The sequence below is a fragment of the Amblyomma americanum genome, chromosome 3 (genome assembly GCF_052857255.1).
Source record: "Amblyomma americanum isolate KBUSLIRL-KWMA chromosome 3, ASM5285725v1, whole genome shotgun sequence".
In the NCBI taxonomy this organism is placed as follows: domain Eukaryota; kingdom Metazoa; phylum Arthropoda; class Arachnida; order Ixodida; family Ixodidae; genus Amblyomma; species Amblyomma americanum.
Window position 1 is genome coordinate 137,128,054 of NC_135499.1, and position 27,357 is coordinate 137,155,410.

The 27,357-nt window shown below is 50.0% G+C and overlaps 2 protein-coding genes across 2 annotated transcripts; one reads left to right on the forward strand and one right to left on the reverse strand.

Moving 5' to 3' along the window:
* Nucleotides 1–362: 362 nt before the first annotated feature.
* LOC144124974 (prenylated Rab acceptor protein 1-like) lies at nucleotides 363–13,638 on the reverse strand. The gene is made up of 2 exons (XM_077657968.1): nucleotides 13,508–13,638; nucleotides 363–1,406 (listed from the first exon to the last, which is right to left on the reverse strand). The coding sequence occupies exon 2, from the start codon at nucleotides 1,291–1,293 to the stop codon at nucleotides 619–621; it is 675 nt and encodes a 224-aa protein (XP_077514094.1). The 5' UTR covers nucleotides 1,294–1,406; nucleotides 13,508–13,638; the 3' UTR covers nucleotides 363–618.
* Nucleotides 6,779–26,358, forward strand: LOC144124973 (uncharacterized). Its single transcript, XM_077657967.1, has 8 exons — nucleotides 6,779–7,026; nucleotides 9,895–10,000; nucleotides 13,511–13,677; nucleotides 14,910–15,086; nucleotides 15,896–16,027; nucleotides 17,038–17,131; nucleotides 21,038–21,304; nucleotides 24,362–26,358. Exons 1-8 carry the CDS (start codon nucleotides 6,885–6,887, stop codon nucleotides 24,963–24,965), a joined length of 1,689 nt encoding a protein of 562 aa, XP_077514093.1. The 5' UTR covers nucleotides 6,779–6,884; the 3' UTR covers nucleotides 24,966–26,358.
* Nucleotides 26,359–27,357: the final 999 nt, after the last annotated feature.

Genomic DNA, 27,357 nt, shown 5'->3' on the forward strand with positions numbered 1-27,357 from the left:
CTCCGTAAAAACGCAGCCGCCGCGGTAAGGTTCGAACCCGCGAACTCCGGATCAGCAGCCTCAAGAATTGGTTTTTGGGGAAAGGAAATGGTGCGGTATATGTCTCACATACCGGCGGACACCTGAACTGCGCTGTAAGGGAAGGGATGTAGGAGGGAGTGAAAGAGGAAAGGAAGGAAGAGGTGCCGTAGTGGAGGGCTCCGGAATAATTTCGACCACCTGGGGATCTTTAACATGCACTGACATTGCACAGCACAAGACTTACCCAGTTTCCATGTGCCTAGATGCAGGTCTTGGGGGCCTGACATTCTATTCGTGCTACTGGTCTTCTTTCATGAGTTGAAACAACAGCAGATAGACTCAAACAGCAGCACTCATTTTATTTCACATTGCAAAAACCCATGTTCTGCTGCAAGCTCCAGTAAAAAAAAAAAAGACAGACACTCAGAGAAGTCACAAAAAAAAAAAGGAAGCTCAGGACGGACTCGCACTCAGACAAGAACCATGCAAGAAAAAAAAGGCTCTCGATGGAAATGTCACTTGAAGCTCTCCTAAAAAAATACTGACTCCGAATGAAAATTCCTCAGGGGCGACAAGAGACAAGGAGGAAAATGTTACTCAGAGATGACCTGAAATGTCACCATCTCCGGGAATTTCGGGGATTTCCGGGAGCTTCTTGGAGGACGCCGTCTTCGCGGGGCCCAGTCCGGAGTAGAGCGTGGCGTGGATCATGCCGAGAGCCATGCTGGTTGCAAATGAGCAGATGAGCCCGGACCACAGGTCTGTGAAGTACAGCAGGGGAAGAGCGAGGGTCCCGGCCAGAACGAGCCGCTGGTTCTTGCTGAGGGCCAGGCTGGTGCCCAGCAGGAGCGCCGTGTCGTCGTCCAGGTGCACCTTGAGAGCGGCACACACCGCCACCGCGACCGCAACGCCAACGAGCAGCGCCGGAGTGAAGACCACGTAGCACGCCAGGAGTCCGAAGAACACGACGCCGTAGTTGCTGCGGAAGCGGTCGAAGTTCCCGTGGATCCTCTCACCGATGTCGTGGCTGGACTTGGGGATCGAGAACTTGCCGGTGTCCAAGAAGAGCTTCCATGGTTGCAGCTGGCTCAATTGCTCGGTCGACCAGGATACCAGGATCCGACGAACGTCGAAGTCCTCCTTCTTCGGGGAAAGCGATGGACGTTTGCGGGTAGGCATTGGTGTGCCTGTGCGGCTGAAGGTAGCAGCGTCTCCCGTAGACTTGGGGCTGGTGTTGAATGCGTCCCCAGTATCGCCCTGCTCGTGGTTCATCACTCCGCTGCAGCTGCGGCTGGTGTCCGACCAGAGAGTGACTGAAGGGAGACAAGCTCCACGTCTCAGTAGTACCAGGAAAGGCTGACGTGGCAGCTGGTGCTCGGAGGAGCCTGGAAACCGTCCCGGTCAGCGCCAGCGAATGAAAAATGCGCACGTATCCGTGCACGTGCACGTGCGCGTGGGCCTGCTCTTTCTACTTTTTCGTCGTCGGATGACACAGGGTGAACATGCTGCTACGCATAACTTAGTGGCCTGCAATTCAAGCGACAACACTCGATAGTGTTTGTTTACACTTTTATTTCATCTCTATACGCATTGCTTCAATTTTTACTCTCTCAGCTGACTAATTTGAATGGCCAAGACCTTTGAAAATGTTATTCGTATCTGCTGTTTCTTTGTGCCACATATTTATTCTAGGACGACGAAGTGTGGATGAATCAGGCCACTAATGTTCTAATATTCAGTAGGAGTTGCTTAAAATTTCAATTTGGTGGAAGAAATGCGTCTTCTGTAATCAAGATTGAGAAGCCATGGGTTGAGCGTACCTGTTGACAGAACTTTCATTCTCTCAAAATTATTTCCTTTCTTATCAATCCTCACATTAGTAATTCTTCTCGCACAGCTTTGTTTCCTTGATTTACAACTCGATTTCTTCATGCTCAATCAAAATAAGGATTTCCTTTTCACTCCCACTCATTTAATTTATAAGCCGGTTGAGATTCACTTGGATTAGACGTTCCCTGTTTGTACCTGCACCAAACCCTGGCCAATCCCCCACCGTGGGTATGTGCCATCATCTTTTCAGGCAACAACAACAACAACGGGAATGAAACAGATTGGGCGTTCGTAAATATTGCTGGCTTCAAGTTTCGAAAATCCCGGCTATACTCTTTCTTTAGGTCGGTACTTCCTGTAACGCCGTGCTTAGCGGCTCTCTTTGCGAGAGTATGTCCGACGCCGACTAGGAAAAATAACCTGACGACGATAAGAAATCCTAATCGAGATGGGCTTGGAAACAAACTTAAAATGTATGAGCCAGCAACGAGCGAAATGTAATACTGATACCAGGTTGCAAAGGCACTACTGTCACTCGGAATTACCTGGAACATGTAATTATAGAACTTACACCGACACCTGTGGCTGTAGCAAGGTCAAGGTTTAGTGCTTAACTATTAATTCTGTCTTCTTTTAAGAGAGAGAGAATAAACATTTATTATGTAAAAGGCGACCGCAGCGCATTGTGGGTTGGGTCCTCAGTCGAGGACTCCGGTCGCTTCCACCTGTAAAAGAAATGCAAGAAAACCGTGGCTATAGTGCCTAGAATACATTCTACGCACTATACCATGGCCAACGTCCATTGCGGATCGCTCGAAATATAGCGCCTTTTCATCGAACGTGTCGGGTGTTGTGCCGGGATTCAAGAAATCCAGGCCAGTATCTGAGGCGGTGGCCCTGTCCACCCTAATCCCTCCTGGCCCTCATCTCTCGACTTAGAGGGAGAGCCGGAGGGTAGGATGAGGTAGTCTTCTTCTGTTGCACAATAAAGTCTTACACTCACTCACTCTGATACCTCCACGAAATTGACGCTTGTTGAAGTGCGGATATGCCAGCTCTCGGCGTGGTATTCGGGTCACGACTAAGAAAAAAATTAGCTGCGGTTTAACTACTGCTAAACCTGGTTAGAGAGCGAAAGCTATGGTATATCGGGCAACTAGACGCGGCTTGGGGTCTGTAACGTTGATTGCGTTCCACACACTGGACAGGCCCACCGAGAAGTGAGACAGCGTGCCATTTCTTTTCCTCAAATACGTTTTTAATTTTTACCCACGCGATGTGTGCTGTAATGTGGACACCTCCTCACCGAGCGCACCTGCAGCTGTGTAGGCTGTAGGGTGAATTTTGCTTAGGATGTGCAAACTAGGGTGTGTATGTCTGACTGGAGCCGCCTCCAAGCGATTGCCTGTTTTTTTTGTGAACTGGCTGCAGCCAGATTCAACCTCTACAAACAATGCATGTTATTCTTGAAAGAAATTTTAGCGATTGAAGTAACAAACTTCTCTACGGCGTGGCTAGCGCGCAGGCGACCCAACAAGTGCCGTAGGAAACGAGACAGTGGCTCATAGTAGTAGTAGTAGCAGCAGTACGAGATTTTATTTAGGCACAGCACTTGGGCGCCTATGGCGCCGATGGTCTGCTGCACGAGCAGTCTAGCCAGGTCCCGACAGTGTGGGAGGGGGTGGTAAAGAAACCCGATTGCAGAGCAACCGGGCAGAGATAAAAGGGCTACCCTTTTTTTTAAGAGAACGAACATGGGTCGGTGCAAAAGGCCTGTCTGAACAGTGTTCAGGCTTCCTTTCTTTTAACAAAAACTTGCTCACGCATGTGGTGATTGTAGTGGTTTTTTATTAAAATAATTGTAAAAAGGAAGGAAAAATTTTTTCCTAGTCCCGGCATCTGCCATCGATACTGAAGCACCTGAGCTGGGGCAGCGGAAATAAAGGATAGCAGGCAGAATGGAGAAATGAAATGAAAGAGAAATAACGCCTCCCTGTCATTCGTAAGTTTCGTTTCGAGCTCGCGCACTCATACTGACGCCACTGCTGGCACTTTTCGAGGCGCACTGCTGACCTTCTTTCGGACGATCAGCTCCCGAGTAGCGTTGCCTTCATTTCTGGTGGTGCGAGATATTTCTCTTTATAATAATAATAATTGTTTTTTTGGGGGGGAAAGGAAATGGCACAGTATCTGTCTCATATATCGTTGGACACCTGAACTGCGCCATAAGAGAGGGATAAAGGAGGGAGTGAAAGAATAAAGGAAGAAAGAGGTGCCGTAGTGGAGGGCTCCGGACTCTGCAATAATTTCGACCACCTGGGGATCTGCGACTCAAAATTGGCTATACGTAACTCCACGTTTGGAAGAATCTCCCCACAAGCAGCACGGATTCTGCTAAAGTATCAGCCCACGCGGCGCATTCGCCTAATCTGGACGCCTACTCATGCTTCTCTTGCTGGTAATGAGGCGGCTCATAACCTAGCTCGAGAACTGTCCCGCCGAGCTGGGTCGTGCAGCCCACCCGGCCCTATACTCTGGCAAGGATAGGTTGTTTTCTTACAGAGAAATCCTGCAGCACTACAGGCTTGCAAGACTCAGATTCCCCCCAGCAGATAAAACGCTCTCCAAGCAACAGGCCAAAGCCTGGCGTAAACTTCAAACTAACACCTATCCAAATCCCCAATTGTGTAGCTTCTATTCGGAAGGACTCTACTCAAACAAATGCAAAAATTGTGATGCGAAAGCCGATCTAAATCATATGATCTGGAACTGCCCGCAGTCCCTACCCGCGAGTCATTTCATTACCGACTCTGCTCATTGGGAGGCTCTATTGCTCAGCCCCGACCCGGGGATACAGATCAAGCTCCTCCAGCTGGCTGAAGACGCCGCCGCTGCCCAAGGGATAGCGGCCGCGGGGGGGGGGGGGGGGGGGGGGGGGGCGACTTCGTGTCGCTCCTCTATATCCGCCGGAAATAAAGTTTCACAACCAACCAACCAACCTGGGGATCTTTAACGTGCACTGACATCGCACAGCACACGGGCGCCTTAGCGTTTTGCCTCCGTAAAAACGCTGCCGCAGCGGCTGAGAGTTCAGCTTTACAGTGGAGAATTTAGCTTTAAGAACCACACGATTCTTAACGCAGACATAATATGGCCTGTAGGAGGCATTGGCCGGCATAAGTTGGTGCATAGGTTGGTGGCACCGTGCTTCACAAAAAACTTTGTAGAAATAGGCAGACATTCTTATACGAAGCTGACGCAGCTGGCCTGCCGATCGCGTAGCAGGCGAGTGTTGTGATGGGCGAGGGTTACAATCTCTGGAAAGCGCAAGTGTCAGTACAGAGCCCCTTGTAGTGAAAACAAGTACTAGGGTGCATGATGAAGTACAGGTTTCGACTACATTGAATCTAGATGGATGCTTTCACGAATGACTTCCTATACGTCGATCAACTGCCGCTTACTCATGCGCTCTAGGCTAGTAATTTGGCGGGCTGACTTCAGTTTCAATCTTTATTACCTCTGCACTGGGACTGCTGTTTGTATTTATTTGTTTCTTCAGTTTCTGCTACACTAATTCTGATTTCGGCTGGATGACCTATAGAATACTGAGATTCTAATCGATGACTACGCGTATGAGTAAGAAGTGACATGGTCTTTAACAGTCAAAGTGCAGCCGCCTTTGTGAGATATTTGTTGCCCCGGGTTGTCGCTGGCAGGCACACACATCCCACAGCATCGATCGACAGGTAGAGGTATAAGGCTCACAAAAGTTTCTGTTTTCTTCTCTGTTTGATATGTATATGCCCATTACTCGACCTTTCAAGAAAGGCTTATAAATTTTACTGCCTTACTGTAGGAGAAGGAGAAAACATTTATTGCTGCACTGTACTAAATTAAAAATGGGAGGTGGGGATGGTTGTTGCGCCCGCTGGCAGTCCCTATTCCGAGACGCCATTGGCCGCCGCTGCTGCCCGTGCTCTCTGGACCAGGGCCCGCTGGGCCTCCAGGTCCCGAGCTGGGACAGTGCCGCCTCCCAGTCCTCCCTAGTTGGATGACTTATAACGGCTATATGTGTGTTGTACTGCAACTTTAGAGCAGCGAGTCACGTGTTTCTGACAGGACGACTACTTGGTGTGCTCACGGTTGTGACCGTACTTTAAAGTCAAAACAAAAAAATTGGAAGTGGCTTAGCTTGGCTATGCAGGATATACGTAACTAAAGCTAAGGCATGGCTTTGGTTAGCCTTTGGTTAAACTTGACTGTAAGTCCAGGTTAGTCTGGTTGTCTGGCTAGTTGTTGTCACGTGGTTCGTCACGCGGTTGGTCACGTGACCAGTCGCGTGGTTGGCTGTGCGTGGCTGTGCGACCACGGTGGGAATGCGAGCACGGCGAAACTTCCTTTCTTCTTTCACTCCCTCCTTTATCCCTTCCCTTGCGGGCGCGGTTCAGGTGTCCAACGATATATGAGACAGATACTGCGCCATTTCCTTTCCCCCTAACAATTATTATTATTATTATTAAACTGAGAGTTCATGGCCAATGTGGTTTCGCTAGAAAAGAAACTGAAATGGGAGTGACATAGAAAGCGAAACTAGCAGAAGCTTAATACCAGTGTTTTCCCACTTGTTGGCTCCCACTAACTTTCCAAGGTCAATTTCTCAACAGTCATAAGTGTATCTGTTCTGTGCCATGCGTGGGTATTTATGGCACCCCGAATTTTCTAGCCTTCATGATAATACATAGATGGAGCTATTATAGGCCATTGAAGCTTGTCGCTATTGGTCACGATTATGAACCCAACGCGCCTTCGATGACAGACATCTGTACATAATACCGACGTCATCATTATCACCATCATCAAAACTTTTATTCCCACTGAAATGAAACTCCTTTTTGGACCCCCCGGTACGCAGGTCTAAGGAAAGTCCTACTCAGGAGCCTCGCGAACGAAGGTCTGGTGAAGATACATTGTCGCCTTCACGGCCTCAGCCACCAGGCGGATGGCTTGGTGCTGTTGAGGCGGGGTCCTAATTCATGAGAGTATTGCGAAGAGGTAGCCAAGGAAGAAGACTGCAGGAATCCGAGCCTCGAGTGAAGAAAGCGAAGATTCACGCGAATCACGTGAAGCACGCGCCTCCCGTTCTCGTGACAGAGCGAGCTGCTGGAGCCGTTACAGGTAAGCCCTTCCGTCCGTTTGAGCTTGTTTTAGGGGGACAAAGGGTAGTGCCATTTAATTTTACTTCGGAGCCCAACGAGCTTGACGGGTATGTTGCGAAGGCAGGGTTCGGTAATGGTGCAGCAGATTATCATACTGCTCTGGAGGGCTGAGCTGTCCTCGCTTGGCGGAGAGCACGGCAGGTAGACGCACGTGCTTGCGCTTTTCTGGCTCCTAAGCCACGTTCACAACGAATGCGAGCACTTAACTTGTCCGTACTGCGTTCGTATGTAACCTGTAGTCGCTGGCGTCAAGGGTCGGACATTTTAACGCAAAAGCTCGTGTCGCAGAAAGCCGGTGTAGTCGGCGTCTCTTGCCGTGAGCCAAAAATTGCGCATCTCGGTGGACACCTGAACCGCGCCGCAACGGAGGGATTTTCCTTCCCTTACGGCGCGGTACGGGTGTCCAGCGAGAATTGGGACAGGGGTCATTTCCTTTCCATAAATCCAGTTTCATTTCAATTTCCCGATCGCGGCTGCGGCGGTCGAATTTCGATGGAGGCGAAATTCTAGAGGCCCGTGTACTGTGCGATGTCCGTGCACGTTAAAGAACCCCAGGCGGTCGAAATTCCCGGAGCCCTTCACTACGGCGTCTCTCATAGCCTTAGTCGCTTTGGGAAGTTAAACCCCCATAAACTAAACTAAACTATTTAAATTTCCTTCCCTTACGGCCCGGTTCGGGGGTCCACGAAATTGTTTCCTTTCGTTAAATTGTCTGGGCAAGGGGTCGAACCGAAGGACGATGGAGTTCCGTGGATTCATTGGCAAAGCTGCAACACGCTGTCGCGTCCTGCTCTTACAGGCGAAGCTTAAGCGTCCTCAAACTTTTTTCCTGCCGTCATGCGAAGGCACAGCAACTCGGGCGTTGGCGGTGAGGAGGGATAGCGCACCAGCTATCGCGAAATCCCGCTTTCTCCTTCTGTGCATTTCGCCTGCATTCTTGCGCATATCGGGCACCCACCTGCCACTGTTGCTATGTGCTGGGAGCGTGGGGCTGCTGAGACCGAGTACTATGGGCTGTGCTATGTCTGTGCATGTTAAAGATCAGGTGCTGGATTTTAATCCTCAAACTTGTACTGCAGCACCTGGCATCACACTGGCATCGCACAACAGGCGCCTGTGTGCTATGCGATATCAGCCGCACGTTGACATCTCCGGGTGGTTGAAATTGTATTCCAATGACGCTAAACGCAATAGGCAACAGTGTGCTGTGCGATGCCAGTGCACATTAAATATCCCCAGGTGGTCGAAATTATTCCGAAGCCCTCCACTACGGCACCTCCTTCTTCCTTTCTTCTCTTAGTCCCTCCTTTATCCCTTCGCTTACGGCGCGGTTCAGGTGTCCGCCGAGATATGTGACACAATTACTGCGCAATTTCCTTTCCTCAAAAACTAATTTGATTTTATAGCGAAAACGCAGGCGCCGCGGCCGTGGTGCACCCGCGTCCCAGGGCTCAGCCGCCGAAAGCGCTAACCCTTGAGCTACTGTGGCTCAAAGCCAATAAAGCAATTATTTATTCAAAGACAATTTTTATGTGATTATGATTTTAGAGGAAAAGAAGACGCCAATTTTCATGTCATTATGATTTCAGAGGAAATAAACGGCGCAGTAACTGTCTCACTGCCAAACACACCGTGAGGGAAGGGAGAAAGTCTGGAGTGAAAGTGAAAAGAGCAAAAGTGGCCGTAATGGAGGTCAACGTCCTTATGGTGCGGCTGAGGTGTACTCGGAGAAACACGACAGTTACTGCGCGTCTACTTTCGTCTTTTGTTGTTGCGACTGAAGGAAGAATGAAAAGGAAAGTGCACGGGACTGCCCACTGGCTCATGCTGAGCCACAATCGCTGCCACGTGCAGACAATCTAGTACAGGTGATGTGAGAGGAAATATTGAAAGGCAAGATGCGCGTCGCAACGACAGCGTCATCCGAAACGACGACGACGGTTTAGCACCAGATACACACGGTGGCGTGGAGCTGTCGCCACATCGGTGAGAGCTTCTATAGATCCCAGCAGCACAGGGCCAGGAAGCCAGCCAGCCATCACCCCATGGCCGCGTTTCCTTTCTGCGAAACGAATTTTAAACTCAAGGCACTGGCGGCGGTGGCTCAGTGGAAGCCTGCCCTCTTTTCATCGATCCCTGTCGGGTCCGTTAACGCGATGCGCCCTGCTAGCGGATCAGCATTCTTTATTAATTCAAAAGCATTATATGTCTAGTACGAAAGAAAATCGGTCACCGGAAGTTGTCCGCAGGTAGCGGTAACTCTCACGTGGCCTCATTCAAAAAAAAAAATTCTCCGGCATTGGGGTTTGAAACCAGGCCCTCTGCGTGCTGGCGGGAGCGCAACACATATTCTACGAAGCGTCGTTGGTATAAGCGTATTAGAGGGGCAGGAAGTCAACTCGTATGTGAGATGGTAAAGTGTGTTGGCGATGTGAACTGATGTTAGACAACGATGACGCAAAAAAAAGTTGCTGAGGTCATTCAAGTGTCACGAGACATCTATTACGCAAAAAAGTTGACGTTCAAATGTAAATGCTTTTGTATTTCTCCAATGCTGCGGACTGCAGTCCTCTTCAAGTTTTTTTTTTTACATTGATGCGATGCGTTAGAGAGTTGTATGTAGTTGTGCTGCAGTGTAAACGCACTTGCACGCGTGCCTCGATTACTGTCGGCTACCGGGAAAGTAAAACGCGTCCTTGTTGCTACAAAACTAAATATTTTACTCTTTCTCGACTCTATTTGGCACACACTTCACACTGTGACCTTATATTCTGTGAATGACATCGTTTTCTTCTTCCCATGGCTCATACCTTTGTGACGTTTGCAGACATGTATTACCTGTGGCGTCTGTGCGTATGGCTTTTCCTTGTGCATCGACTCCAGGCCTCTCCGCTGCATAGTTCAACGCCTCCCGCACTGCTTCGATTTCACAGGTAAGGGAGAGGGCATGCTTTATGCATCTTCCTTCTTTAGAGCAGCATCAGAACTACGACGCGAGTCCGTGGGTACGCATTTCTGGTTGGCATTTTATGCGAGCTTCGCGCCGCAAGGTTGTTGAAATTGAAATTGGTGTTTGAGGAAAGGAAATGGCGCAGTATCTGTGGTATATCGCCGGACACCTGAACCGCGTCTTGAGGGAAGGGATAAATGAGTGAGTGAAGGCAGGAAAGAAAAATGTGCCGTAGTGGAGGGCTCTGGAATAATTCCGACCACCTGAGGGTCTTCAACGTGCACTGACATGGAGTGTGGAGGTTGTGAGGAGGTTGGCAATAGATGGCGCTGCGGGACACTGCAGCCTAGACTTACTATATACTGATGCCTTTTGACACTCCTGCAGCCGTCAGCATAATCATCACCTTTATGCAGAGTCCGAGAAATTTTCTTTTTTTTTCGAGCAGGTGTGGCTCATGCGAGCATTAGTGGATTTTTAGGAAAGGAAAGAGGGCAGTAACTGTCTCGCATATCTCGGTGAACACCTCAACCGCACCGTGAGGTATGGGAGGAAGGTGGTGTTGAAAGGAGAGCGAAATGGGTGCCGCAGTAGGGGGCTCCAGAATAATTTAGACCGCCTGAGGATCTTTAACGTACACTGACTGACATCGCATAGCCCAAGTGCGCCTTCTGCGTTTCGCCGCCATCGAAACGCGGCCGCCGATATCGTGTTTGGCACACGCCTTTGGTAGTGCTCTACTGTACTAACACTGCGGATGGCAATGCGGCGAGGAGAGAAGCGAGCCCAGCACCCTGCGCCAATCGGAATAAGCGGTTCATGCTCCGTCACGCACTTGAAATGTAAAGCGCGAATTTCCAGAAATATTCGCTTTGAGGGAAGGAAAGAGACCCGCCGTGGTGGCTCAGTGGTTAGAGCGCTCGGCTACTGATCCGGAGTACCCGACCGCGAACCCGACCGCGGTGGCAGCGTTTCGATGGAGGCAAAAGGCGCCCATGTGCTTTGCGGTGTCAGTGCACGTTGAAGATCCCCGGGTGGTCGAAATTATACCGGAGCCCTCCGCTACGGCACCTCTTCCTACTTTTAGTCCCGTCTATCTCTTCTCTTACGGCGCGTTTCAGGTGTCCGCAGATATGTGACACAGATACTGCGCCATTTCCTTTCCCCCAAAACCAATTTATTTATATATTACAGGAAAGGAAAGAGTGCAACAACTGTCTCACTAGTTAGAAACCTCTACCACGCCGTTAGGGAAGCGACGAAGGGAGTGAATGAAGGAAGAGAGGAAGAGCTGCCGGAGTGGACGGCTCGGGACTGATTTCGACCACTGAGGATCTATCATACGTGTGCTGACATCGCAAAGTATATGGGTGAATTGCCCAGATAACGACGGTGATTCGATTGTACTTTCGTTACATAGACCGCGCCGTAAGGCTAATAACAATGTACGGCGAAGTTGAGGTCCGAAGGCTAAGCTCGTCGCGGTGGCTCAGTGGTTAACGTGCTCGGCTACTGATCCGGAGTACCCGGGTTCGAACCCGACCGCGGCGGCAGCGTTTTGTTGGAACCAAAAGGCACCCATGTGTTGTGCGATGTCAGTGCAAGAAGATCCCCAGGTAGTCGAAATTATTCTAGAGCCTTATACTATATACGGCACCTCTTTCTTCCTACCTTTAGTCCCCTCTATCCCCCCCCCCTCTTACGGAGTGTTTCAGGTGTCCGCCGAGATGAGATACTGCGCCATTTCGTTCCCTCAAAAACTAATTGAAGGCAAAAATCTTCAAGAGCGGCCTCTAGAGCGCTTATTGCGCGAATTTTGGGATGTTGTCCTAAGGTTCGCGCTTTGTTGGGAGAGAGGCATGGAAAGCGCCTTGATCTTGAGACACGCCGATAAATTGCTTCTCCGTCCGTTTCACGCTTTTTGCCTCAAGGCATTGGTACCAGCTTCCCGACACAAAGCTTATCCCATCATTCCCCTTCTACTTCAACCTTCATCTGAAAGCAGTAATGGCGGCTAGCTTTTATGCCCGTCGCCTTCGAGCACTCTGTTTTCTGCGGAGCGATCTCATGCTCATACCTGTCATACAGGCGGCAATTTAACTCGCTATAATGCTAATTCCCCCCACTTCATATTGGAGGAATCAGTATAAGTAAGGCACCTTGCGCTGCGTGTCTGACATTTTATGTATCTAGGTGGTAACCTCTTCATTAAAGTTGAAGGAAAAACCACGCGCCCATAACAAAACTGGAAGACGCTGGTTGCACCCAAGTTAAGAAACGCTAGACGGAGTTTATATTATGCTGCCGTATAACGCTTGGAAAACCAAGACGAAGAGTCGCCGCCGCCTACTGAGCTGCCGTATAACGCTTGGAAAACCAAGATGAAGAGTCGCCGCCGCCTACTGATCCGCAGTTCCCGGGTTCGAACCCGACCGCGGTGGCCGCGTTTCGATGGAGGTGAAACGCAAAGGCACCCGTGAGCTGTATAATGTCAGTGCACGTTAAACATCGCCAGGTGTTTGAGATTGTCCCGGAGCCCTCCACTACGGCTCCCCTTTCTTCCTTTATTCTTTCATTCCCTCCTTTATCCCTTACATTACTGCGCTGTTCAGGTGTCCGCCGATATGCGAGACAGATAATGCGCCATTTCCTTTCCCCAAAAGCCAACCATTTCATTTTCCAGTGGACGCTATAGAACCCCAGGTGTGGTCGAAACTACAGATATTTAGTATAGCGGGCTTGGCGTGATGGCGTACTTAGCGGATTAGCGTGTCCAGGTTGCGCATGAGCAGAAATCTATAGGGGAAATAGCTTTAGCGTACGCAGGCAATTTCAAGTTAGCGTTGCGCGTTTAGCCTTGAATTATGGCGGCGTCCTGAGCGAGAGCCACCCAATTCATCCGAGTAAGCAGTCTTTGCTCTTCCGGTCAGCACGTTTGCCGCATAACTACTAGGGTTGTGGCCTTTCGCTATGATTGACTTTGCTTAAACGACAAAGTATAAGCTGCAGTTCAGCCCCGTTTAATCGACTAAACTAAAACATTTAGTCGAGAAGTGAGGTTCTGGGGTGTTTGTTTTTTCTCTGTGTGAGATCATTTTTTGTTTGTCATAGTTTGTGTAATCGACTGTGTGACTGTACTTATGTCACTTAAAGTTTGTAGTCTTGTTAATTCTATCGGGACAGGGTTAAATGGAGATATATGAGAGAGTATTTTGGCCTGCAGTGAGCGTAGCCAGGCTGGTGCCGACGATGATTATCAAATTCTGTAAATACATTGTTCGTTTCAACTGCATCTGCGCCTCCATCTTCATCACCGAAGAATCGCTAATATTGGAGAGGTCTGAGCGACTCCGAAGAAAGGGAAAATTTACTCAGCTATATACCCAACTGCCATTTGAACATATCAGTTCGAGGCGAAAACTGACGTCGTAGGGGGTGGTAGCTATGTCACGCTGAGGCTTGTGATGACATCGATGCATCGTTTCCTTACCAGCGGTGAGCGAGGCGACCGCGAAGAGGCCCCTCTCAGCGATGCCGGCAGGGAGTTGAATGCTTTTCGGGCCTACGACGATTTCGACAGTCCCAAGATGGCGCCAGACGACGACGAGACCGGAGGCTACTTCAACAGGATACCGAGGAGGAGGCCGACTGTCAATCGAGGTGAGCACATCAACGAAGTCACTTCTGTATCCACAGGGCGTAAGCAGCACATTTAACCTGTGAAATATTATTCGCTCAGTGTTCCTCGTTTTCTATTAACTGCGACACCGTGTAGTCGTCCACACCGATACTATGAGCAGGCCATCTCACCGCGATAAATTAATGCCTCTGTACACGGCTTTAAACAATAGTGAATAAAGCTACTGATGCAGTCTCTGCACGCCCCCTCAATTTTAGTTAACATGTTCTTTGCCTTGTTTAGGAGTCTGCTCAAAATGTTACACTCATAGCAAGGCATTCGCTACTCACGTTTCCTTGCGTGCAGCCAGGCGCCCATAGAATGTCATCTTCGTAGTAATGTCTTCCTTACTCCCCGTACAGCAGAACTAGGTTGAATTCACATCGCCACTGGAGTTCATTGAACTAGGAACACTTATAGGGACATCCCCGAAAACCGATAGGAATAGCATATATCCATCCCAAAAGCAACCATATCTTTGGTCTGCCGTCTTCTATCCATTCCGGGTCTCTGTTGGCTTTATTAGTGCTGTATAATTTCACTGCGGGGGATTTTTGAAGCGAAAAGCTTCACTACGCTAGTCAACACCGCGCTTCGCGTGAGCCGGCGTATGTCGGAGCCCGACTAACGTCACGCACGGCGCAGGTGGCCGCCGCCGACTCCGTCGCCTGTTTCTATCCGTTTGTTTCTCTCTCTCTCTCTCGCTCCCTAGTCACTACTGCGCAAGAGCCGCCAGTAGCTCCGAGCCACAGGAGTTCCGCCGCTGCGCAGCGCCATGCCTTTCCTGAAAATCCAACTTTCATTTTTCAGTTTCCTCTTTCCTCTTTTTCTCCCTCCTTTATCCCTTCCTTTACGACGCGGTTCGGGTGTCCACCGTGATATGTGAGACGGTTACTTTGTCATTTCCTTTCCTCAAAAAAACCAAACAAAACAAGTGATCCGACGGCGTTCATAGAGTTCATTGACGTGACAACTTTGCACAGACCATTCATTTTCCCGAAAAGAAAGGCGCACAACCGGCTCCGTGGGTCAGTGGAGACCTCAATATAGCTTTCGCTTTGTATGTCCTGGATTAGCTGAGCTAATCCACATTAATTTCTTCTTCAGCTATGCCAGCACTAGGAGGAAGGCGTTCTTCTTGAGGAGTATTATTTGAATTGCGACTGCTGCGTCGTAATGGCAGGGAGTAACGGTGTTCGTTTCACGGCCACAGTCCCTCGACCCCCCGTGCGCCCCGAGCGGCACGAGAAGTGCGACGACGACCGCGACTGCCGACGCTCGCCGAGCCAGATCTGCATCAAGCACGCGCGGGAGCCGTTCGGCCGCTGCCAGTGCCCATTCTACCGGCCCGTCGAGGTCACCGTCAACGGCGTCGTGCGATGCGTCACCGGTGCGTACGACCACTGAAAGCTGGATGCGCTCGACCCTGCTCGTGTCCCATTTCCCTCACCTGACTAGGCGAAGAGACACTTTGTTGTGGTTCCTGACATGGACCAATCAGCGATCTCCACACGAACACGTATACGTGTATAGATTTCAACTATGGCGTGGTGGCACTTTCCCACTTCCTGGCAGAAAGAGGGCAGGAAGATGGGATTCTTGACAACACAAAACGAACTGAACAAGGCCTGAGACAACTAACAAGAGGACAGACACAAGTTCTTTTGCCGAAACACTGCTAGCAAACTGGTGCTCCCCCTCGACCCTTGTTCACCTTTTTCTGTGTTCCGAATGCCTGTAATATCCGTATGAACGTAGCCGAGGCCGCAGTTCTCTTTAGCGTGAGCTGTATACGTTATACGTTGACAACCGATCTCCATCGATCTTGTACCTTCAGTGCAGACGTTTCGGCTTAAAATAATTACAAATGCGAGTAGCGTCGATCTTGTTTAATTAATTTATATATTGAACGTATAAAGCACCCCGCCCCCTTTCCACACCCTGTTGGGCTACGTATCCAAATCATTCGCTTCCAGCAGATACTGCGAACGGAGTAATGGGAAATACCAGTATTAAACGACAAGCTTTTATAGCCTCCTCTTATAGCTCTTTCACTTTCTTTATCTAAACGTAGCATTGTGGGGAATACAATACTGGATCTACACGTCACTAGCACCTAACTGTGCGCCTTGTCCACTGGAGTTCAGCGCAGGGTAACGCGAATATTGCGCAGAAATTGTATTCTCTCTGCCACCGCAGCCAAGGACCTGTTCGACGAGTGCCGGAGCACCGAGGAGTGCTCGGCCACGAACCCGTACCTGGAGTGCGTCAACCGGCTGTGCTCGTGCCCGCCGCCGCACGTCCTCAAGGACCACGCCGACTGCGTCAGCGGTGAGCGACGCGCGGCCCTGACGCCGGGCAGTTCGCCGTCGCTCATTATGCGATGAAAACAGCCAGCTCATCGATTTTCCTTCGTTTGTCTTTTATATCTCGGCGCGTTCAGTTTACGTTTCTGAAACAAAAATTATGACCTACTTGCCTGTTGCGTCACCGTTTGCCCCATAGCCTACTACGTTTCTTATTCCTTGTCATCGGCGTCAATGGCGACCGTCGCACTTTTTGTCAAGGCTGCGAGCGCCGCTTCCCGGCGACCTGCAAAAGTACGCTTGAGGCGATGAATGAGGCGCTCGCCATGAAGAGGCGCTCGCATCGGAAAACACCTTAAACCTCGTTCATCGCCATGTTCATCGCCATGTTCATCGCTGCGCGCCTAGTTTTGCCGCTGGCCGTGATAAGGCGTTCGCATCGCGGACAACCCGCTCATGACAGACAGATTGAAGAGCGCGCGAACCAGCATCACGCGCCCATTGGCGCACAGTGAAACCCTTCCTGATTTCCGCACACTTCACCCGCAAAGAGCGCTGGTAGCGTTGATTTAGCGTGGACGGCCGCTTTTGAGCCGATGGCCAGGCGTGGAAAATATAGGAAGCTATGCCCTAACTTAAGCTATGCTCGCAGCTTACCTGATAGATATTCAAAGCGAGCTGGGATAGACACCTGGTAGAACTTCCCTCTTGTGTACGAAGCACTAACTTCAGCAAGAGGAGAGAACTGAGAGGGGAGCAACTCAGGGGGATATTACATCAAAAGAGCCAGTTTACTTCGAAACAAACAAGAGGAATGGAAGAAAAGAAATCATTTTCTGGCGATGTGTAAATTGCATGTGTTAGAGTGAACTGAAAGCATGAAATACTTATCCTGCACTCTCAATCAGTCGATCTGCGCACAGGGATAGGCATTGTGTTGCATGCACTGAGCTGCTCTTCCTGGCAGCCCATGTTTAGTGCGCGCAGTGTAGGCGTACATCGAACGCCTGTGACTCATTTTCTTGCGCTACGCAGGCACCACGATGCAGGACTGGCTCTCCTGGCTGATTCCGGTTTCCGTCTTTGCTGCCACGGGGGTCGGAATTGCTCTCTATCTGATTTCAAAGCGGTGAGTTACGGCACACTCCCATTTCTTCAATACCTGGGCGGTCAGAGCATTTCGATTCCGGCCTACGATACGCGCTTCGCTTCAGTGTACGGCGCTTAATTTTCAGCATGCTCCATCTGGATGATTGCAGAGTAGAAAACTCAAGAAAACATTTTTTTTTTCGTCAAAGGCTGCGTAGAAAAAAAGCAGAGAAGAGAATGCCACCAATTTAACATTACCACAACTTCCCTCCTTCAAGCCCAGGAAGCCCGGATAAACGCTTCTAGTTTGCACGGCGGCCACTCCGAGCCGCGTGGCGCTGCATTCCGAAAACGACCGAAGTCGGGGGAGAGTAATTTCGTCTAAAGTCCCGTTACAGTAGCTTGAAATATCACCGCGGGAATCCATTTCCTTTTCAGAAGATGTGGTGCCCTTTCGGGAATGGGAGAAAACTCGTTGAGGACAAACTCGCATAGGAGGCTCAGGTGCGATCCTATTCCACGAGGCGCGTACTGGGCCTGCGAAGTGGAAAATTGGTCACTAACATGACCTGCGCATGCGCACTAGCAGCTGGCGGTTGCTTTCGATCAGTGGAGCATGAGGAAGAGCGGCGCGCATGCTCAGAGCGGTCGTGTGAAAGACACGGGTTTAGAAAGTTGGATACATGCCACTGTCTTTCTACTGCTGTCGGAAGCAGCTGGTGAGATTGCAAGAAGCATTTTATAGGTCAGATTTTGCAGTGAGCAGGAGCAGTCGGCCATGGGAATCAGCGTGTTCGCATTGAATATGTCTGGACTATGGTTTTCTCAAAATTACAAATCCTAAATTACAAATCCCCCTTCCGTTACGCGGTGTTCGCTACTAGAGGCCAACAATGACACTCTTTACTGAATGTCCATGAAAAATGGGCATGCTTTAATGACATTCTTTCAAGTGTGAGGAGGTTGCATGTGCCTGCTTGCAAAAAAAGGCTGCAAGAGTAGATTAGCGACGAAGAGTACGCTTAATCTGATATAAATAATGCCAGGAATCAACGCGCTTAACAATGAACAATTTAGTAATGACTTGAGGAATCAAAGAAGCCGTTCGCAAATTATTGACTTCCGACTATAATTAAGAAGTAACCTCAGACATTTCAGAATGGATCAGAAAAATCACGTCCGGCTACCTCACATCAGATCTACCGCCTAACACGAGTTAGAACGGAGAACATGTCCAGCATTCTTGGACAAAAATTTTGAATATTGGAAGATTGAATATTGGAAGATTGTAAGGTACTGTTACGTAAATATTGAAGGTAACTGTCTACTCTTCTGATAAGTAGCAAAATCGTTATTTAAAATTTTTTCCATCGCTCCCACCGAGCAGTGAAGACTGCCATAGAAAACCAATGGGGAAGGTTTTTGCCGACAGCAAAAACGTTAATAGCAAGAAAATGCGAGCCTGCCGACGGGAGATCTGCGGATATATTAATTGATAAAGTGAAATATTACAATATAGGAAAAAATTGCGTTCATAAACTGTTTCGCCTTGAAAACTGCTTTTGTCCAGAATTGCTGTGTGTAAGCAAGAAAATGTAGCATGAAATATATACCTGAAATTAAAGTTGAGCGTCAAATCTGACCTGCCGGTTTTATCCACTGCGGTGGCTCAGTGGCTTTGGCGTTCGGTTGCTGTTCCCAAGGTCTAGGGATCCAGCCCCAGCAGGAGTGGCCGTATTTAGATGGAAGCTAAATTCAAAAACGCCCTTGTGCTGTGCATTGGTTTTATCCACTGCTATGGCTCAGTGGCTTTGGCGTTCGGTTGCTGTTCCCAAGGTCTAGGGATCCAGCCCCAGCTGGAGTGGCCGTATTTAGATGGAAGCTAAATTCAAAAACGCCCTTGTGCTGTGCATTGGTTTTATCCACTGCGGTGGCTCAGTGGCTTTGGCGTTCGGTTGCTGTTCCCAAGGTCTAGGGATCCAGCCCCAGCTGGAGTGGCCGTATTTAGATGGAAGCTAAATTCAAAAACGCCCTTGTGCTGTGCATTGGTTTTATCCACTGCGGTGGCTCAGTGGCTTTGGCGTTCGGTTGCTGTTCCCAAGGTCTAGGGACCCAGTCCCAGCTGGAGTGGCCGTATTTAGATGGAAGCTATATTCAAAAACGCCCTTGTGCTGTGCATTGGTTTTATCCACTGCGGTGGCTCAGTGGCTTTGGCGTTCGGTTGCTGTTCCGAAGGTCTAGGGATCCAGCCCCAGCTGGAGTGGCCGTATTTAGATGGAAGCTAAATTCAAAAACGCCCTTGTGCTGTGCATTGGTTTTATCCACTGCGGTGGCTCAGTGGCTTTGGCGTTCGGTTGCTGTTCCGAAGGTCTAGGGATCCAGCCCCAGCTGGAGTGGCCGTATTTAGATGGAAGCTAAATTCAAAAACGCCCTTGTGCTGTGCATTGGTTTTATCCACTGCGGTGGCTCAGTGGCTTTGGCGTTCGGTTGCTGTTCCGAAGGTCTAGGGATCCAGCCCCAGCTGGAGTGGCCGTATTTAGATGGAAGCTAAATTCAAAAACGCCCTTGTGCTGTGCATTGGTTTTATCCACTGCTATGGCTCAGTGGCTTTGGCGTTCGGTTGCTGTTCCGAAGGTCTAGGGATCCAGCCCCAGCTGGAGTGGCCGTATTTAGATGGAAGCTAAATTCAAAAACGCCCTTGTGCTGTGCATTGGTTTTATCCACTGCGGTGGCTCAGTGGCTTTGGCGTTCGGTTGCTGTTCCCAAGGTCTAGGGATCCAGCCCCAGCTGGAGTGGCCGTATTTAGATGGAAGCTAAATTCAAAAACGCCCTTGTGCTGTGCATTGGTTTTATCCACTGCGGTGGCTCAGTGGCTTTGGCGTTCGGTTGCTGTTCCCAAGGTCTAGGGATCCAGCCCCAGCTGGAGTGGCCGTATTTAGATGGAAGCTAAATTCAAAAACGCCCTTGTGCTGTGCATTGTCAGTGCTCTTTAAAGGGTCCCTGAAATTATTTGAGTGGTCATAATTTTAGTGCAGCAGGTCTGTAGAAGTGGCCTTTGCGAGTATCAGAGTCAAATTTAAAACATCTGCGTGTACCCTAAAATTACAGTTTTGAAAATTGCTGCTCGCAGTTTCTCGCAACCGATAAGGGCGGCACCTCACCGCGCGTTCTTAGCCACCCTACCGCAATGACGTCCTGGGCAAGTTCGGCGTGCTCAAGTGACGTGGGCAGGACTGGGCGCGGAAGGGTGTAACCCGACATTTTTCTTTCCTTTACTTTCCCTTCGTTTTCTTTCCTTGCGCGTTGACATCTGAGTTGAGGCGGAGAGGAGGAGCACCATTTTTGTTCGTCGATATCGTCGGTGCTAATGATGCTAGTTTAAAAAATTTTGCGGCACAGAGACTAGTGATGAAATACAGCCCATGCTCTCCTCTTAACATCAGTAAAAATCATTTCATGGCCCCTTTAAAGAATCTCAAGTGGCATAAATTAATTGAGAGCCCTCCACCAGAGCACCTCTCATAGCCCCATGTCTCGTTACGGGACGTTAAACGCCATGTGTCTTTTTCCTTTCTTCTAACGACGCTAGATCGCGTGCGCGTCAGGAGCATAATTTAGATTTCACAGCATGGAGGGAATTACTAGATCTTCCATCTCGTTCGGCTTATCACAATCTTCGTCTCTAGATTCAAGGTCCTCTGTTTGCCTATTCCCCGGAAACGTTGCGATAAGAAGACAGGCTGCTTCATAGTGGGCTTCCAATTTTAGCCTTTGTTTTTTTACGTGCACCAACAAGTCGTGAGAAGCAGACATTGAGTAATAATTCAGCTCTTTATCAAGTCGCTTCATGTGTGTTCACTGACATTTGCAAAGAGGCCGCACTAAGCCTAGCACTCTCGGAATTGACAGTGCCATGGTTTTTTTTTTATTCGCTGTGGGGCGACAGCAAGAAGACCGGCACGGGTTCCGGTGAAAGCGACGACAACGACACGGACAACGCACCGGCCGCCGAAGCGGGAGCGGCCTCCTGCCGCGGCCAGCAGTCCCGGGTGCAGCAGCAGGTGGTGCAGGCGCCGTCCAACCCGCGCTACAACCAGTACGGTGGCGATAGCGGCACCACAGCCGCTGCGGGCGGTGGCTACCAGGCGAGCGACGTGCTCGGACGCCTCCCTCCCATGAAGGAGTGGGTCCGGTTTCCAAGAGGAACAAAGGGGTGAGCAATGCCTGCCCTCCGTTTCTAACTCGGTGTGTCTTGTCGGCTGACTTTCAGCCCATAGTCTGAATTGTTTTTGGTGGTTCAGGGCTCATTCACACTTGAGAGTCGCAGAGGTCGCGCGACTGTTTTGGCCGAAAAGCGACAGTCGCAAACGGTCGCGTTGGTCGAAAAGCGACAGTCGCGGGCCAGTCGCTCGCTGCTCGATTTTGAAGCCTTGCGACTGCGTGTCGCAAACCGCTGAACCAATCAGCGAGCGAGCCGAGCTTTCGGCAGCGATGCCGCTCGCGGGTGCGCCGAGCGACGAACTGCGCTATCTGCTCCTTGGCTGCCGTAGTCGTCACTAAGCCTAGCCGGTTTCACATCGATGCCGCAGCTGAGGGCGTTCCGGAACTGACCAGCGCTGTAACCAAGATACTACTTTCGTCACGGCTTTATTGTGAACCCCGTCTCATGATAATACAAAGTATGCTCGATTTCCGCGACGCCTTCAGCAGCGGAGAAAGCAGACGCCAGGCGATCGAGCCGCTTTGGGCAACAGCAGCAAAGCGGCTATGAGAAGAAATTTGCTGTGTATCCAGCAGCTCGGTATTAGCCAACGACCCTCAAAATTTCTCACTTTTGAATTTCGACTTCCCAGAGCATGGTATGAACGCGAACAACCAGCATACTAGCGCATTTTTCTGACGCTAGCGGCCGGCATGCAGGCTGGCTGGCAGGCCGCTTGTACGGCCGCGATGCACATTGCCGCTATATCTTCCTCTTCGCTCAGGTCGTCACAGTACATTGCTCATATAATAATAATAATAATAATAATAATAATAATAATAATAATAATAATAATAATAATAATAATAATAATAATAATAATAATAATAATAATAATAATAATAGTTTATTTCCATCATCATGCAGTGTTGGAGGGGATGGGAATAAAAGCGGTTAACGCTTGACAAGGTCCCCACTCCCGTACGCAAGTGGGCAGTGGCATGCGACGGCACTTCTCACAATCACCAATGCGACGGCACTTCACACAAAAAAAAAATACACAATCACCAATGTGTGTAGAAACTCAATAAGGGTTAAACCAATAACAATGAAAGCGTCAAAAAAGAAACAAAGAGCGCTGTTATAAAGATTGTAAAAAGAGCAATGTTCAAAGTATGAATACTAGGAAAATGTGGCTTCAAAAATAAAGTAGTCGAGGCGGTCAGAGCTGCTAATGTTTTATATATCAATATTTGCAGCGATTAATCTATTCAGAAGTGAGGGAAGTTGAAATGTTACCATTTGGCGTCCATCGAGGGACCAGATCACTTTCGAGGGCCAAGCACGAGCGCAGGAGACGCGGCCAAAGCAGACGAAACTCTCGAAAGCGCGCGAACGGCGTCATTGCCAAGAGTTCTCATTTCAAACGAGAGTCGAACGAGAATGCGACCCGCAGGTCGCCCTTGCAAGTGTGAACATCGGTGTTGTCGAACTGCGGTGTAGTCGCAGGCGACTGTTGGTCGTGCGACCTCTCCGACTCTAAAGTGCGAATGAGCCCTCAACGTCCCAAAACGACTCAGGCTATGAGGGATGCCGTAGTGGAGGGCTCCACAAATTTCGACTATCTGGGGTTCTTTAGCGTGCACTGACCTCGCACAGTACAGGGCCGGCCCGGGCCTCCAGAATTTCGCTTCCATCGAAATTCAACTGCCGCGGCCGGGATCGAACCCCCGTCTTTCGGATCAGCAGCCGAGCGCCGTAACTACTGAGCCACCGCGGCGGCCTTTTGAATTGTTTAGAATTGTGACGCTCGCCCTTTAAAGACACCAAAGCTTCACCAATTCGAAATGTTTTTCAGAAACATGTTTTTTTCAGAAAGCTACAGGGAACTTCCACGAAAGTGTAGTTTACCCTGCACATAATTCTCGCAATAAGGTCGAAAAGGAAGACTTGGTATAATGTGCTTTGGGGTAAGGCTTATGTCTCAAAGGTGCATATGTGCTATGTGAGACGCCGTGAGCACAGAACATTGGCTTTTTTCCTTTTCACCTTCATCAGAACGCAGCCGAAGGACACACTCACTAAGCCACCGTAGCGTATTCCACCGGCTTCCTTCGCAGAAAGCAATGACATGATAGGAAGAGTCGCGCCCAGCGCTGGCACCCGATTACAATCAAAATGGAGAGCGCTATGGCTCTTAACGCTTGGGCAATGAAATCGCAATTAAAAGTGCTTTAAGTCGAGAATTCGGACGCCTGAAAGACGCGAAACAGCAATTTCTATAAACTAGGATACAGTCAGGAAGCCTCTGTATCTTCTGGTATAGTGGAATCGCAGGACATCAGTGCTGAACCCCGAAATCATGCAGAAACACCCCCCCCCCCCCCCCCCCCCCCCTGTGCATGTTAGCAGACCGGTTATCCTTCCGGTTAACTCCCTGCCTTTCCTCCTCCTCCTCCTCATATACTGCAGTATGAAATTTCCTATGATTTCCTATGAAAAATTATGCGAATACTGAATGTTCATGGAATCAAAGGAGAAAATCTTTCACGCACATATAAAAACCCCCAACTACAGAACAGTGGGTTTCGGGCAGCCTGCTGTGTTGTACTGAACTGACTCGAAACCTGCGAAAAAAACATTATGGCGTCTCTTTAAACCCAGATGTCTGAAGTTAATGCGGAGCTTTCCACTGTGGTGGCCTTCATAGCCTAACGCAGCTCTGGGACGAGAAACCCTAACTATACCGTGTCCAATTATTACATGCCGCACCATATATCTTAACATCTCACCACGCACCAGGCCGCTTCAAATAATACAACAAAACACGACACTGCAGCTTATCGTTGCGTATTACACAGGATACAACACGTTATATATCATACCATACCATACCATACCATACCATATCATACTATACTATACCATACCATACCATACCATACCATACCATACCATACCATACCATACCATACCATACCATACCATACGAATTTTAACGACAGCGTCGCAGACAGCCTTCGCATCTGCCTTCCTGCTTTAACCCCCTCAAGCCTTCGCTGCTTCCAGGAACACCCAGTGCACCCTGAGCGGCGGCACAGGCGGGGGCGGCGCCGCGGACCACAACCGGGTGATGTGGGCTCAGCAGGCGTTCACCACGCTCGCGTCGCCCCTCTACCAGAACAAGCTGGTCAAGCGCCTGATGGCCGGCAAGGGTGCCTCGGGCTCCTACCCGGACTCGTCCACGAGCGGCGCCGAGCCGCACCAGGCGCTGACCGCCCGCCGGCCCGCCAGCCCGCCGCCGCAGCCGACGTCGCGCTACTGCGAGGCGCCGCTGCTGTCTACCCCACTGCCGGACCCCATCCGGCGAGCCGTGGCGTACGGGGGGCGCTCCTCGCAGCAGCTGCAGCGGTCGCCGCTGGCGGCCACGTGCAGTGACGAGGCGTCCTCGTTCCGCTCGTTCCCGGTGGCCGGCCGCTCGGAGAAGTCGTCGCAGCGCTACGCGGTCGAAGAGGACGACGAAGCGGAGGACGAGGCGCCCCCCGCCAGGCTGCGCAGCCGCAGCAGCTCGCGCTACGCGGCACGCGAGCCCCGGCCGCGCAGCGAGTCCAGCGAGGGCTTGCAGTCGCCGCCGTCGCGGCGCAAAGTGTTCTTTGCAAACTACAAGAAATAGAAAGGAAATATGCGTACGCACGGCCCTGGCTCTTGAACGCTAGGGTTATCGCTGATTTGCGGATTGTGTACGCAGGCCGATTTTTTTCTGCTAACGGAAAGAATGGAGGAGGTGGGCGTCTCTTCATCCTTTTCTTTAGTTTTTGGAGGGCAGGTGGTAGGCCAAGGCAGTGGAAGAAACGAACGATGTACTGTAGCTCCTGCAATGAGCGCTGTCACTACCGCTGGTTTATTTTCAAGGGGCTAAATGGTTAGGATAGTCAGAATATACAGCCTGAAGCGGATCTCAGCCCCAATGAAGCCTTCCCAATAAAGGCTATTGCTAGAAATAGAAATGCAAACTAGGCCATCAGATACTTAAAAGCGGAAAAGTCGATGACATCGAATTTACATCCTTCAACTGCCCGTGACCCAGCCGTACAGGTCCTCAGTACGGGGTAGAGCCAGATATTTTGCCCGTACTATCAATAAGCTGCAAAGTAAGCATGCTTTCTTCACCCGACTGAACCCTGCAGCAGCCACTGAAGTCTGCTAGGTGGCACAAAAAAATGCTCAGGTAAAACCATACTATGGTGGTTTGGCGGACACTAGCTCGCGAGCTTTTATTGTCGATATGCATATGTTTGGCATTTTATTGCTTTACATTTTTATTGTGGAGGTTGTGAATTTAAAGCGGTATTAATCGCTTGCCCACTCCGACGTGGATACATGCAATTCCTTGCGCTTTTGAGTGGTGCAATCTCGGGAGCTCCACCACGGGCTGCATTTAATAATTTTTCTCCTCTATTGGTTGTGCGACACTCATTCAGCGACGTATCAACCCTGATGTCGCAGAGTTAGAGAATCGCAGAGACCATAGCGAGAGAAAAGGTTCAAGTGCACCGACATCCACAAGAGGATTTCCGTAATCCCGGTACCCACACACACGCACCACGAGCGGCAGAACTGTAGAAGGAAATCGAGTACAAGCCCTCTAAAAAAAGGACCCGAAGCTGTCTACATGTACATCGGGGCCTATGCCCAACCAGGCTTATGCCAAACCAGGGCTTGGATGCATTACAAGTATTCTGCGGAAGGGGATTCACTGGTCATAGCCGTCGCCATCGAGACCGTAGACTAACGGGGGAAGTAAGTCATCGCACGTATAGTGATGGGCTATTAACAAGCCTGCAGGGACTACCTTACTGGAAAACCACGCGGAAGGATGACCACTACACTTTCCTAATCACACAGAATAACATGGGTGTCTAGACATTTATGCCTAGACGAAAACGAGGAAGGGAATGCTCTTGCCAGAGCTCACAAGCAAGGTGGATCCCATCCCTAACCCACTCCCTCCCAGGGCCGTACGGTGACACGCTAGAACACCTTAGGCTACAAAGAAGACATTTTTCTCCACCCTCCTCAAACCCAATAGACTTCAGGAGAATACAAATTAACGCATATCCTAATCTTCACATTTTAAACAAGGTTAGTCCCGCAAACCACCAAGGTTACTGTCCTTGGTGCGGAGCAAGCCCCATGCTCTATCATATTTCTTGGAAATGCGTGTACAAACTAGGCCAAACATACAGTGCCTTTTCAGCGCACAAGCAGTGGGAGGCAGCCCTGACCAGCGACCACTTATGCCCGCAAGCCTGAATAACCCACTTCACAAGTCGGCTGCCGCCAGCGGAGCACTCGAACATAGGGGCGCCGATTCTCCCGCTCCTGCAAAATTTCCGTTGATGTCACACGAACCTGAGCGCTTTTTACGAGGAGCATAATTTTCGGGCACTGAGTTCACTTCTTTGTGGCTCCCTCTCAGATCTTGGAAAATGACAGTATTTTGCCACACCAAGCGATCGCTATCGAGGCAGCAATGCATAACCGGCTGCGCTGCGCGTGGCTGCGCGTGGCGCATAGATTAGCTAATCAGTTGTAAATAATAATAAAAATCTTTCACCTTTTTTGGCACTGATGAGTTTGTTTCTTGCCGCTCTCCCAGTTTAGCAGAGCTTTGTACAAGATTAGTACAAGACATGGGAAAAACGCATTGTCTCCATGGCTGATTCTGGGCTTGAGAACGCGCCGCCATCAGCCTCTCCTCTTACAGTTGGGCAGCACGCCAGGCTCCCTCGCCGCTTTTGGTGATTTGCGTGCCACTGTGTTCAGCTGGTTATTTTCTTCGCGATAGGCAGCGCTCTCAGCGTCTCTCTCTGCTATACGGCTCCTTGGCACGCCATAGCTCTCGCCCGCTCTTATCTGGCCTCCACGCCAGATAAGAGCAGGCGAGCTGCTCCTATGCGAGCTTCACGCCGCAAGGTTGTTGAAATTGAAATTGGTGTTTCAGGAAATACTGATCCGGAGTTCCCGGGTTCGAACCCGACCGCGGCGGCTGCGTTTTTATGGAG

Excerpts from the sequence above, each read along its gene's own strand:
- LOC144124974 (XM_077657968.1), bottom strand. The coding sequence starts at position 1,293 with ATGAACCACGAGCAGGGCGATACTGGGGACGCATTCAACACCAGCCCC.
- LOC144124973 (XM_077657967.1), top strand. The coding sequence starts at position 6,885 with ATGAGAGTATTGCGAAGAGGTAGCCAAGGAAGAAGACTGCAGGAATCC. Across the intron at positions 7,027-9,894 it reads AGCTGCTGGAGCCGTTACAG|ACATGTATTACCTGTGGCGT; the intron begins GTAAGCCCTTCC and ends TGACGTTTGCAG. Across the intron at positions 21,305-24,361 it reads TTTCCAAGAGGAACAAAGGG|GAACACCCAGTGCACCCTGA; the intron begins GTGAGCAATGCC and ends CGCTGCTTCCAG.